The sequence below is a fragment of the Poromitra crassiceps genome (genome assembly GCF_964638095.1).
Source record: "Poromitra crassiceps genome assembly, chromosome: 13".
In the NCBI taxonomy this organism is placed as follows: domain Eukaryota; kingdom Metazoa; phylum Chordata; class Actinopteri; order Beryciformes; family Melamphaidae; genus Poromitra; species Poromitra crassiceps.
The window spans coordinates 42429538-42443668 of record NC_139644.1 but is presented as its reverse complement, the minus strand read 5'-3'; the positions used below and the strand labels follow the sequence as shown (position 1 = coordinate 42443668).

Here is a 14131-nt window from a genome sequence, read left to right as displayed (position 1 = left end):
ACCATGCCATAGCAGTTACTGTGTGGTTACCATGCCATAGCAGTTACTGTGTGGTTACCATGCCATAGTAGTTACTGTGTGGTTACCATGCCATAGTAGTTACTGTGTGGTTACCATGCCATAGCAGTTACTGTGTGGTTACCATGCCATAGTAGTTACTGTTGACCATGATGGGACCTCGGCTCCTCAGATAGATATATTCCTCCCACCAGTCACTCACCTGGAACAAAAACAAGATGAGATTGATTCTTATGAGATTGAATCCTAATGATAGGGCTGGGCAATATGGACAAAATCAAATATCACAATATTTTTAAATAATACCTTGATATTGATATTGCTATTACGACAACTATTATGTTATATAATAGTTAATAATAGTTATTATTATAACTATTATTGTAGGGATGACTATTGGTGCTTTCACAAAATATTGACACAATGAGATTTTTTTTATAAATAACCATCAGTAATGTGTACAGCAGTGGCGAACCGTCAGGGCCTTCTAGGTATTCACTGAATACCCAAGAAGAAAAAAATTGAAAAGAAAATAATTTCCCCCTAATCAATTATTTGTATTTGTTATTTATTCGTTTTTATTCACTGAAATAACAGTAATATTGTCGCTAAATTGTTCAGATCTTGGACTCGCTTTGTTTCAGCAAATATGGGGTTAAATATTTGGACCAGCCTCCACCGGCAAATGGTATTGATTGACAGCAACCCCCTCGCGAAGACCGACTCTAGTCATGACATGAGGATGACAATTTTGATGACAGGTGTCTTAACCACTCAGAATATAATTTAGTTGTGGCGTTAGCCAATCACAATTAGTTGAGTTGTGGGTGGGATATGTCGAGGGATTCGCGAATCCAAGCCAACCAGCAGGAGACAAGACGGACGACAAGGAGGGAGGAGTTTATGATGATGTGGTTGTGACATGCATGGGGTTGTGATGAGGAAATGGACGCGCAGCGGTAGTTTTTAAAGGATTTAATCTGGAGCTGTCAAGCTATATTTTCGCCATTTCCAGGCTAGCTTGGAGGGCTTGCTTGTTGCTTGTCAAGACAATGGGTTTTGTCATCAAGTGAACGTCATTGGTAAGTTAAAAAAAATTTTTTTATTGCTGGTGGCGCTGGGGGCTGGGGCAGCTGATGTCGGTGGGCAGGGGGAGTTTTGCATCTGTCCGCGGGTTTTAGAGTTCGTTGTGCTTGTAATTTCGGAGTCTTTCTGTGTATTGAGCTAATTGTTAAAATTTGGTTGTGTTACTGTCAGACTGTAACGATACAGCGACCTAAAGAACCTGGCTGTGGGAGACAACTCATAATAGTCTGCCCTCACCAATGCGTAAAAAGACGCACAGAGACCTCAGACTTGCACGTACAGTAGGCTATATATTGTGTGTGTGTGTGTGGGGGGGGGGGGGGGGGGGTGGTTACCGCATAGAAGGCCCGGTTCTGATAGGCACGGTTCCCCACTGGTGTACAGTATATAATGACTAAGTGGGTAAAGGCAAATAATAGAACTGCTAGAACAGTCTGGTACTGTAAGTTCAGAAAATGACGTCACTTTACTGTAATGCAGACAATACTTATCCCATATCACGATATTACCATATCCAAAATCTCAGACGATATCTAGTCTCATATCACAATATCCATACAATATTGATATCCCTACCTAATAATATTAGTTTTTATACAGTGGAAAATGCAATAATTTATTTATATAAAAAAGATTGCAGATTATTACTTAAGTCAAGTTATCTGAGGTTAGAGATAGAGGTTAGGGAATTAATGTAATGCAATAGAATGCCCTCTTAACTGTGTGCGTGGATGCGTGTGTGTGCGTGTGCGTGTGTGTGTGTGTGTGTGTGCGTGCGTGCGTGCGTGTGAGTCTGACTACACTTACATAGTTGGTGGCCCACAGAGCTTTAAGTTTGAGGTAGCGTTGGAGGCGGTTCCCCAGACTAGACTCAAACTGATTGGCCAGTTCAGTCATCCGCTCAAACCCTGGATCAGTCAGCAATGGGCGCTCCGACTCCAGATACTGAGAGAGAGAGAGAGAGAGACAGAGAGAGAGAGAGAGGGAGAGAGAGAGAGAGACAGAGACAGAGAGAGAGACAGAGAGAGAGACAGAGAGAGAGAGAGAGAGAGAGAGAGACAGAGACAGAGTGAGAGAGAGAGAGAGACAGAGAGAGAGAGTAAACAAGAGAGGGAGAGAGGGGAAGACATAATACTCTTCACTGCGCATCGAAAAGTTTCTAAATCTGATTGAGTGGATTATGGAATTATGTTGGGAATTTCTGTTCTGCCTTTTCATTCCTGTATTAGATCAAAGCTAACATCATGAGTGAAGAAAGCTAAAGTGAAGATGAGTGAGTCACATTGAAGCAATAGAGACACTGCGTGACGCGTCATCATTCAGAAACCATGCCCAAGACGGAGGAAAACAGAAACGCCCCCTCCAATCCTGGCGTTCTCCTATGTCGCGTGCATGGTTGCGTGTTGCACAAAAAGATCGTATATACGGAAGATGAACACTCCAACTTACTTCTTGACAGCTAGATCCACATTTTTCTTCTCGCCAATTCTCAATGGCTTCCTTGTTTTGCTCAGGAGTACAAAAAAACTTTAACTGCCGATTTTTTACATTTGTTGTCTGCGCAGCCCACCACACAACAGCTTTTAGCTATGTTTAATTCAAGGAAAATGACGCTGGTGTGTGGAAATGAACGGAGCCTTTCCCCCGTGATGGGCGTGGCCTATTTCATGCAGTGTCTCTATGTTACACTACAGGGTTTGTGCTTTAGCTGAGCACCACAGAAGTGCCAATAATCACAATACAGTAGGTGGTACACTTAAGTCACTGTTAGTGCATACAAGATTTGCACTGTACTGTCTGAGCAATTTGCACTGCAGTTATATTCATTAAAGAAAGTTCATTTAACAAAAAGACTAATATTTACATCGATGAATTACTTTATTCTTTTTGTTGTTGTCATGATGGCGTCACGGCAGACATTGGAATATTCATGGAAACCCTCAATAGAATATTTGAATTTGAAAAAAGATATATTGGGTACAGCCCTACAAAGAAGAACTTGGCTGCAGTGTCAGAGAAAAGTTAACAGCGTTAAAGCGAACGTGTGAACAGCCAACCAAGAAAAATCTGATCTGAGGGATGAATCAGAATTGAGCACTAAGGGCTGCGGTGTGAACGTAGCCTTAAGGGACATTCACACCAAAAGCGTTTTTTTCAGTCAGAACGCTATGAAAATCATGTTGAAAGCACTTCCATTGTGCACAAAACACAGCACACGGAGCATTTTTTTGTGCTCCGTTTGTTGTTTTCCCCTGTAGTCGCGTGCAGTACAGATCAGAACACAACGTCCACAAGGACGGTAGCCAGCTGGTTTTGTCTGTTTGATGTTGTTCACTGCCAACATGAAAGCCAGATTATTGCCAATTCTGGCAGCAGCGGAGGTTGGAAGATACCTCGGGAGGAGAGAAGGTAGGAAGAGTGGAAGAGACGAGCAGGGCGCTTTTCCTCTAATGTACAACTTTTTTCATCTTAAAAACGCCCACAACTCTCCTCCAAAAACAACAGACGCCACCAGCGCTAAACGCCAGGTGCGTTCATTAAAAGAGGAGCACGTCTAGCGCGTCCTTACATAGAGAATGAATTGCAGAAAGACGCTGGCAGATCCAAAAACGCTTTTGGTCTGAATGTCCCCTAAAGGGGGCGACACACCGGGGCAAACGGCAAGAAGAAGAACTGTGCGTGCCCTCTCTTCTCCTGCACTGCTTCGCAGCTAACCAGCCAATCAGTGATTTCTCTACCAGCTGACCAGCCAATCAGTGATTTCTCTACCAGCTGACCAGCCAATCAGTGATTTCTCTACCAGCTGACCAGCCAATCAGTGATTTCTCTACCAGCTGACCAGCCAATCAGTGATTTCTCTACCAGCTGACCAGCCAATCAGTGATTTCTCTACCCGCTGACCAGCCAATCAGTGATTTCTCTACCAGCTGACCAGCCAATCAGTGATTTCTCTACCAGCTGACCAGCCAATCAGTGATTTCTCTACCAGCTGTCCAGCCAATCAGTGATTTCTCTACCAGCTGACCAGCCAATCAGTGATTTCTCTACCAGCTGTCCAGCCAATCAGTGATTTCTCTCACCGACGGCTCGACGCCCATTCAACATGTTGAATCGGTCAAAAAAGCCACCGACTAGAGCCAACGGTGCGCCACACTATGTGGGCGAACTTCACATGTATTTTTAAGCTAGTAGCGGTGTCACTGACACACTGCACAGCTGATGAGGATGACAGAGTAACGTGAACGTGGAAAGGCGGAATAATATTTTAGTGATTTTTTTGTTTGAGCACGGCTATGACTAATTGTCATGTTGATTGTGAGCATGTTTTAAATGTCTAGTTGACCAATCAGATTGCTTGGTTGGAACTACCTGTTGTATATTGTGTTTTTTGCCAGCAAGCATCCTTGTGTGTGTGTGTGTGTGTGTGTGTGTGTGTGTGTGTGTGTGTGTGTGTGTGTGTGTGTGTGTGTGTGTGTGTGTGTGTGTGTGTGTGTGTGTGTGTGTGTGTGTGTGTGTCTCTGTGTGTGTGTGTGTGTGTGTGTGTGTGTGTGTGTGTGTGTGTGTGTGTGTGTGTGTGTGTGTGTGTGTGTGTGTGTGTGTGTGTGTGTGTGTGTGTGTGTGTATGTGTGTGTGCTCACCCTGGTTAGTGTGTCCTTAATGGAAGGGACAGGCAGGTGAGGTAGAGAGGTCTGGTAGCTGTACAACAGAGGCTTCCTGCCTGACAACAACCTCAACAGAGTCTGATGAGAGAGAGACAGACAGACAGACAGACAGAGAGAGAAATACATTAAATTTAATACTGCGATTTAGTGTCACTGAAATTCAATACTACAAAAGATGAATCTAATCATACACACGAGGGCAGGAAGGACACTCATAAAACAAGAGAAAAAACTCTTACATTAAATAAACTATGAAGTGACTGAGTAGAGACAGAGAGAGATGTTTTAGTGGTGATGTGGCGTAAAACGTGTAAGAATCAACAGAAGCTTAAGGTATATATACTGTATACAAACTTGCAACACTGCTATTTGATTTTGACAAGATGATATCTCGTATAACTTGTCAAAATATACATAATCTCTTTTGGTTTTACTCTTGCTCAAATCACCCTCGGTTACTACCCACATCAACCATAACAAGACTCGTTCATTCAACCACAACATATTTCCCACAAATGACCTGACCGCTTCCAAAGCAAAATTGCATCCCCAAAGGTAAACCCAACACTTATTGCTGCTATGTGTAGCATTTTGCATTTTGCATTCCCAAAGGTAATCCCACAGCCAGTTCGTAAAATGCTTCGAAAAATAGTTTTACTTCGTCAAACCAAACGGTTCAGCTATATTTAGAATCGGGAGAGACCATAGAACATTTCATGCGGAACAAAACTTAAAAAAACGACGAAAATCGAAAAAATATTTTCTTTAAATCCGCAATTTTCTTTACATTTTGGTAGGTGTGAAATGTTATGTGGTCTCTCCTGTTTCTAAATATATCTGAACCGTTTGGTTTGAACAAGTAAAACTATTTTTTAAAGCATTTTACGAAATGTCTAGGGGAAAATAAATGGTGGATGAAAATCTCTGGTACAGTGCTGAAGCAGGAAGTGACGTTCACTTTGCCTCTCTATAATGCCTGCAAAGTAAACAGTTCCCATTTTCAGCAAATCTGAAATGTCTCATAATGTAAAATGCAGTGTAGAGGCCAGTAGATGTACATGTCTCTTGCCTTGTCTATACCAAAGCCTTATAGTGAATGAGTTGTTAGTGCTAAAGTGCCTCTGCAAAGCGGCCACCAGAGGGAGGCGTGACATGTAGTAAAAGCCGGGCTGACCATCCAGGCTTTGGTGGTGGTGGACACGCGGCCGTGCTGCTCGAACATCCACTGGTGGTAGGAGAGGAGCAGCTTGAGGCAGAAGCGCAGCGTGAGGATGAGAGACAGCCACAGCAGCGTGCTGAAGACCAACGCCGACACCATCGTCTGACCCTGGGCACTGAGAGACACATGCAGGCTGCTGGGGAGAGAGGGGGGAGGGAGAGAAAGAGGGGGAGGGAGAGAGGGAGAGAGAGAGAGGGAGAGAGGGGAGAGAGGGGGGTGGGAGAGGAAGAGGGGGAGGGAGTGAGAGAGAGGGGAGAGAGGGGGGAGGGAGAGAAAGAGGGGGGAGAGAGCGAGAGAGAGGGAGAGATGGGAGAGAGGGGGGAGGGAGAGAAAGAGGGGGAGGGAGCGAGAGAGAGGGAGAGAGGGAGAGAGGGGGGAGGGAGAGAAAGAGAACGGGGGTGGGAGAGGAGGAGGGGAGAGAGATAGGGAGGGAGAGAGAAGCAGAGAGGAGACAGAGAGAGGTGGGAGAGAGGGGAGGGAGAGAGAGAGAAGGGGGCAAAGAGAGGGGGAGGCGGAGGGGGAGAGAGAGAGAGAGAGGGAGGGAATGTATTTGTTTGGTATCTGCAGGTTTTCAGAAAGCCAGATTCAGACTTTTAGGGCTCCTCAACCTTTTCAGCCTGAGGACTCGGAGGCTTTGGTTGAACATTTTCACAAACTACTTTGACAAAAATTGGTGGACCCACTGCAGTACCTCTGCGAACCCCCTAGGGGTCACCGACCCCAGTTGAAGACCACTGTTTTAGGGGATAGTTCAGATTTTTTTTTTACAGTTTTTTTTTTTACAGTTTTTCAAGTTACAAACAAACATTTCAAACAGACATACATATGTTCCAACGTGTCCAACTTATACGACCAAAGACGTCGTATCGGTGCAATACGACCAAATATCACTTCTGCTAGACTAGCGCCCCTCAGTGGCAGAGAAAAAGTGCTACGCTACTCCCGCACGAAGTGGAAAGCAGGTTTAGGGTTATGTTTAGGGTCTGGGTTAGGGTTAGGGTTAGGTATTGGGTTCGGGGTAGGGACGGCAACGAACGGATAGCCGAATGGTTACGACAGGTCAGGTAACTTTCAAGCCAGGGGCCCCGGATTCAAATCCTGCAGCAGGTTATAATTTCAACAAACTCTGAGACTGGGCTGTTATTCACACGAGTGCTGCAGGTTGAAACGTGCTTTTATGTCGTATTCAGCGACGTCTTGGGTCGTATCCACTTGGAGGAAGAAGAAAGAAAGACTTTTTTACCCCGTAAAACAGATTACCAAAACAAAAAGACAGAATCTCTTTCCCAAGTTGTGTTCCATTAGATCCAGCAGAGGACAGCTGACAGATGCTGTACACAGCAAAGAGATCAGGACAAAAAATAGCAGGAAGACAGTAATCTATGATTGGAAATGAAGACAGTAATCTAGTAGTAATCTAGTAGTAATCGAGTAGCAGTAATCTATCATTATAAATGAATGGGATTTGTATCCTAATAGAACTAAAAAGGTTACATGTACAGCTCAATTCAACAGTTCACTGTAAGATCAGACACAGTAGCAAACACCATGGAGGTGCGACAGCACCACCTGTTGGTCCAAAGAGGAGGTGCATCTGAGATGACAGTCAGACAAAAGAAAGTATGACAAATATGAATGGCAGCATGTGTGTGTGTGTGTGTGTGTGTGTGTGTGTGTGTGTGTGTGTGTGTGTGTGTGTGTGTGTGTGTGTGTGTGTGTGTGTGTATGTGTGTGTGTGTGTGTGTGTGTGTGTGTGTGTGTGTGTGTGTGCGTGTGTGTATGTGTGCGTGCATGTGTGCGTGCGCGTGCATGTGTGTATGTGTGCGTGCGTGCGTGTGAATCAGCTATGCTGTATGCTAAGACACAGTCATTGCATCAAACACATTGTGTTTGTAGGAAAGTAGGTGAGAGGTTAAGTGGCACCACACCTACTGTGATAACCTAACCTAACCATAACCTAACCCTGAAATCAACAATGGCATCAGCATTATAATACAATCATGGAGCTCTGTAAGTTTGGATCTTATAATAATCTTCCCACCAGAGTCAGCAGCACCCTACCAATTCAGAAATGTTTTTTTTGTTTTTTTTGTTTTACATGAAAGCAATTTAAAATCATACTTAAAGATTCCTTCTCATATTTCTTCTGGTGAATAAATTGTGACTAAAGAGCTTTGATTTCTGATATGGCCCACATGGCTCTTGGTATCAGATTTGAGTGTGAAGGAGCTTCTCTGACAGCTTTGGCCTGTTTAACCTGATATACAGTCACAGTACAGACCTCTGTGTAGCCTGACACAAGTCACTCTATCTTATACCAGTACAGACCTCTGTGTAGCCTGACACAACAGTCACAGTACAGACCTCTGTGTAGCCTGACACAACAGTCACTCTATCTTCCATCAATCACTGACACCTCATCTCTTCAAGCTATGCCTTATCTCACGCTATCTCAATACATCCTCTTCTACCCTCATCCGACTCAGAGTTTCCCCTACCATTCTACAGGCCTGGCGGGGGCGCCAGGCCAACGGCGCCCCCGCCAGGCCAGAAAAAGAATTGCAAATGTATTTTTATTTTTATTTTATTTTTCTGCTCTCCCCAACATTTCAATAAACCTTTATGGCATATTATTACAACACGGCAATACTGGTGTTGACAGTGTTGACAGTAATATAAGATGCCAAATCATTCAAAACACTAAGCATTTTGCTTTTAGGAGCATTGTGCCAGCGTGCAGCGCTGTTCCAAAACATGTCAAGGTGTCGTTGCTGCGAAACGCACATCCCATAATACAACTGTTCGCATCGCATCCCATAATAGTATGATGATACTTGGGATGCCATTGCGAACATAGATGTGAACAGGTTAGCTAAAAGTTTAGCGTCGCCAGCGACGGCCCCCACCGTTGCGGTCGGGGTACGTTTCGAAATCCCTCCAGGCCTGAAAGATGTTCTAGGGGAAACACTGAGACTTGTCAAGTCTTAAGTGCAAAACACATTGCCAACAGCTGCCTCTATTCACTAGAGATGCACCGATCTACTTTTTTTCAGTTCCCGTCCAATTCTGAGAGCTGCATTTGGATATCTAGAACAATCAGCAGATTTGGAGTTGCAGGGTTTCCACATGACAACAGATCATGTTGCTGTATATGAGCCTGGAGGCCAAACATCTCACAACTACTTTACACTTCATCTAGCGCTAAGTCACAGCACCCATCTAAAGGCTCATTTCCACCACATTTTACTGCCCTGTACAGCTCGTCACCACTCGGCTCTAATCGTATCAGCCCTATTGACGTTTTGCTTCCACCGCGGATCATGTGCCCCCACCCACCCCCGCCCACAGCTGGTCGTCTAAAAATAGCGACCGCATATCTGTCCTTCGGCTATAACATAACGTTACAATTAAATCCATCCACAGAACTTTTAAACTGTTTATGAAATACTGGTGCCTCTAAATGACCTACAGTGTACATGGGCAAATGTGACAATCGGCCAAGAGAATGATATCACAGGCATGCGCTGTGCTGTGCGGGGACGGGAGAGGCGCAACAGAGTGAAGCCTCTACCCCGCAGCCTCTCACCAGGCAAGACCGGGGCTTCCAAACACCCGCTGCGGCCTAGCGGAGCGCTGCAGCCTCCTCTCAGCTACAGAGCTCCCTGAGCGAGCAGCGGACTTTTTTCTCAGACAATTGAACACCCGCCACGATTTTATTTCACCGGAGGTGAAGGCAGCGACACAAAATACTGATGGAAATATACATAACAGAAGATAAGGTAAGATCACTAAACTGGTATGCAGCCGCCAGCATTGCATTGACAGTCAGTAGACAGAGTAAACACGATTCTCTCTGACCAATCAGTAGCCATCAGAGTTTTACGTCACCATTTGGGACCTACTCGCCAGCCCGAAGTACCCCGACGAGGCAGGGACCAAAAGTAGCACGACTCGGCCTGAAATCAAACCGAGCTGGGCCGGTTTTTGACGGTGGGATGAGACCAAAAGTCGAGTCGAGCGGAGCGGGACCGCGCTACTAGCTGCTGTGGAATTGGGCCTTAAAAGGTCCTCAGAAGGACCTTCCTCCTCCTTAGAAATGTGTGTGTGTGTCTGTGTGTGTTTGTGTCTGTCTGTCTGTCTGTCTCTGTGTGTGTGTGTGTGTGTGTGTGTGTGTGTGTGTGTGTGTGTGTGTGTGTGTGTGTGTGTGTGTGTGTGTGTGTGTGTGTGTCTGCGTGGCTGCGTGCGTGTGTATAGCCACTTTCAGACATGAACTCCGGGTGTAAAGTAGAGAGGGGGCGGGGGGGGGGGGGGGGGGGGGAGCACCTCCGGGTGTAAAGTAGAGAGGGGGCGGGGGTGGGGGGAGGAGCACCTCCGGGTGTAAAGTAGAGAGGGGGCGGGGCTGGGGGGAGGAGCACCTCCGGGTGTAAAGTAGAGAGGGGGCGGGGGTGGGGGGAGGAGCACCTCCGGGTGTAAAGTAGAGAGGGGGCGGGGGTGGGGGGAGGAGCACCTCCGGGTGTAAAGTAGAGAGGGGGCGGGGGTGGGGGAGGAGCACCTCCGGGTGTAAAGTAGAGAGGGGGGGGGGGTGGGGGAGGAGCACCTCCGGGTGTAAAGTAGAGAGGGGGCGGGGGTGGGGGAGGAGCACCTCCGGGTGTAAAGTAGAGAGGGGGCGGGGGGGGGGGGAATTTGGGCATGACCACACAATGGGGAGTTGTGAAAACTGACCACACAGCTGCACTTCACTGTCTGAGCAGAGCCTTAAGTGAATCGCATTGACATTTAATTGTTTAATTGTTTATTGTGGATCCCCATTAGTCTACACCAAAGGTGAGACTACTCTTCCTGGGGTCCAAACACGTAAAATACAAACATAAAAATCCAAAAGCATTGGAGTAAAAACATTCAACAAACTATCACGACATGCAGAGTCTGAAAACAAGTTGCTAAAAATACATAATGGGCGATAACTGTCTAAAGTTCATGGCATATAACCGTTTGCGCATAACGTTAGTAATTAATTAAACAACCCTACAACTCACGCCCAGATGCATCGATTGCCTCGAGTCTCAAGCCTACAAAGAAAACAGGTCTTTGCTATGTTCAGTCCTAAAATGCATCAACGGTCGACTCACTACGGGTTAAAATGGACTTTTCGAAGGGAGCAGATATTCCGTTTATCTCTGTTCTGTATTTTTATCGGATCACACACACAAAAAAACATTACACGTGCATTTACTTTATTTAATTGCCATTATTGCGAAGGTTATACCTGAAAGTTTCAGTTTTATAGTGCCTGACTTGACGCTACTTGGAATTTGCGGTTCTGCACGTGAATCTTCACAAACGCTGTGTAAACGTTAAATCAAAGGCATGATCCAGATACCCTACCTAGCGATGTCCAACACTGGGAAGCAGGATGACACTCGCGTCCAAAAATGCTCTATTTTAAATGTGTGTGCGAAGCTATGCAGAAATTAAATAAGATCAAAGCCATGAGCGTTTCAATCCAGCAACATGTAGCCTGTTGGCCGACACACACGGAGCAGGTTCGAGCTTCATTTGGAAAAACTGAAACTGCATGACATCATGACACATGATCGACTATTTATATAATAGTAATCTGTCACGCTGGTTTCTGTCTCTCTCCCTCTCCTCATCCCACTCACTGAGCTGGCTACTTCACGGAGCTCTGGAGGGGAGGGGGACCAATCTGCCCCTGATACTAGGGTAGGAGCTTGTCTCAGAGCTGGAGAGTAGGAGGGTCGCGGGAGCGCGCATAGCTCACCAAAATGTGTTTATACATACACCGCCACCCGGATGCCCTCTAGATAACTCCCGAGTTCCAAGGCATGTCTGAAAGCGGCTTAAGTGTGTGCATGTGTGTGTGTGTGTCTGTGTGTGCGTACACACGTGCACACACATGTGTGCATGCGCGTGTGTGTGTACCTTAGCGGCAGGTGTTGCTGTATCTTGGCAATGAGCCCCATGCTGGGATCCGAGCGCATGTACATGGTGGCCAGGATCGCTATGACGACAAACAGCCAGGAGGAGGGGCTGGCGGGGTACACTCCCTTAATCACCCTGTTCTGTTACCACAGAAGAAGAAGAAGAAGAAGAAGAAGAGGAAGAGGAAGAGGAAGAAGAAGAAGAAGAGGAAGAGGAAGAGGAAAAAGAAGAAGAAGAAACAAGCACTGTGATTTAAAAAAATGCAAACGCATTTTACAATCCTCGTGTGTTAGAATTCTGAAAATGTGAGCCTTAAAGAGCGTGGTGCAGGTAAAAAATTAAATTAAATTTACAGTTAGGACTCGAGATTCTTATGAAAATAGCCCCAAAACACAAAAACAAAATTAAAACATGTCCCCAGGGCAGAAATATAGAGAAAAGGCTGGCATTATAATGCACATGTTCCAAAAAAAAGCCATCTGTGCAGATAACACCTGTGACGTCACTTGGGCTGCTGTACTTACTGTAATAATAATAATATATAGTCACTGAGTGCGTTTACATGCACACAATAAACTGATAACTGGGAATAATCAGTTTATGGCAATAATCTGATTTCTGCGTTTACATGCACTTTAGTAATCCGACAATAGGAAAAACCCGGGTTTACATGATTCAGTCAATTAGTCGGATTTCTCTCCAGAAGGCGGCGGTAATTCAACTTTTTACATGCAACTTGTACATGCGCAGATGTATAAACCCACAAGAAACCTGATACGCTGTATACATGCACTCAAAAGACCGGTTATTGGCCAAAAACCTAGGTATGTTTATCGGTTTATTCATAACCTGATAACGGCCATAAACGGATAAAGCTTATCGGTTTATGCTGTTTACATGACCATTTGAATAATCAGGTAACTCCAGAAATCCACTAATAAACAGTTTATTGGTGTGCATGTAAACGCACTCAATGTGTACAGCAGAAAACTTTCCAAAACACCAGACGTACGATAATTAGCGTATTTGTACAATAATTTACCACCAAAACCAATAGCATTTTGACCCTCTGGTACGATAATTCGACACTGCCCAGAATGCATTTCGGCATTGACGGGAGAAGAAGAAAACTCCGCTCAATTTCCCAGACCGACTTGCATAGCACTGACACGTGTTCTATTGAGAACATAAATAATGCTTGGTGAATCATGACGCCTTTCTTTATTTTCAGATAGCACTCCATAAGCAGAAGAAACTTTCAGCACTTGGGGAGCTCTTCCAAGATGAAGACCAGAGGCCCTGCTGGAAGCTGTGGTGGACATCAGTGCTACTACTCTACAACTCTTGGTTTGGGAGGGGAGAGGTAGGGAGGTAGGGAGGAGTATTACTTTGTCTGGTGCTAAATAAATAACGTTCTAAATAAAGAACAATGTTGAAATTGAGAAGTTTGGAGTTATTTTTTTTCCAACTGTACATTTTTGTTATTACAGTGTGTGTAAAGTACAGAAAAAGGTACCGTTTAACATTAACATACGTTTAATATCGTCCAGACAGGACGATGTGTTTGCTTACCCTCATGCGACTCAGGCGTTTCTTCCAGGAGCGGACTCCAGACAGGAGGATGTGTTTGAGGGCCTGGTAGGACAGCTGCAGGTCCATGCCCTCCGGAGTTATGGTGAACTGGAACGCCACCGCCTGGTGGGCCTCTGCCATTGCTATGCAAACACAAACAAGAGGAGAACATGTCAAGTCAAGTGTAACAACATCTTTGCTTTTAACCCATTGATACCTGATGCAGCATTTGTGTGTGTGTATCCCTTTAAGACCGGTCTTAAAGGGATACGCACACAAATCAGGGATATACACGCAAATGCTGCATCAGGTACCAATGGGTTAATATAAATCTGTTAGGGTTCAGAGACTAACAATCACCTTTTACTTGACCAAAATATTCCTATTAGAAGGAGTGCAGTGGTTCTCAAACTTTTTCACATCAACGACCCCTAAACTGACACAAATTGGACCACAGATGCACCCCCGGCCCATTTGATAACATATTCCTCCCAGGGTCCCCCATGATCCGATGAGAATTTAGCTTTTAGATGTTTTATTACAGAAAGTGGGTAACACTTTATAATAACTATACACTATTAAGCATTAGTTAAGTATCAGTAAATACTTAATTCTGTCACGACTGTGACTT

General features: G+C 45.1%; 1 protein-coding gene across 1 annotated transcript in view; it reads right to left on the bottom strand.

Moving 5' to 3' along the window:
- The window catches only part of cpt1a2b (carnitine palmitoyltransferase 1A2b), a gene marked incomplete at its 5' end in the record, with an annotated part of 95158 nt that extends 81517 nt beyond the window's left edge, over positions 1-13641 (bottom strand). Inside the window, 6 exons of the mRNA XM_083648647.1 lie at positions 143-220; positions 1912-2049; positions 4743-4844; positions 5941-6121; positions 11929-12068; positions 13501-13641. Coding sequence (XP_083504773.1) covers positions 143-220; positions 1912-2049; positions 4743-4844; positions 5941-6121; positions 11929-12068; positions 13501-13641 — 780 coding nt within the window. The remainder of the gene's footprint in view (positions 1-142; positions 221-1911; positions 2050-4742; positions 4845-5940; positions 6122-11928; positions 12069-13500) is intronic.
- Between the last annotated feature and the right edge of the window lie 490 nt (positions 13642-14131).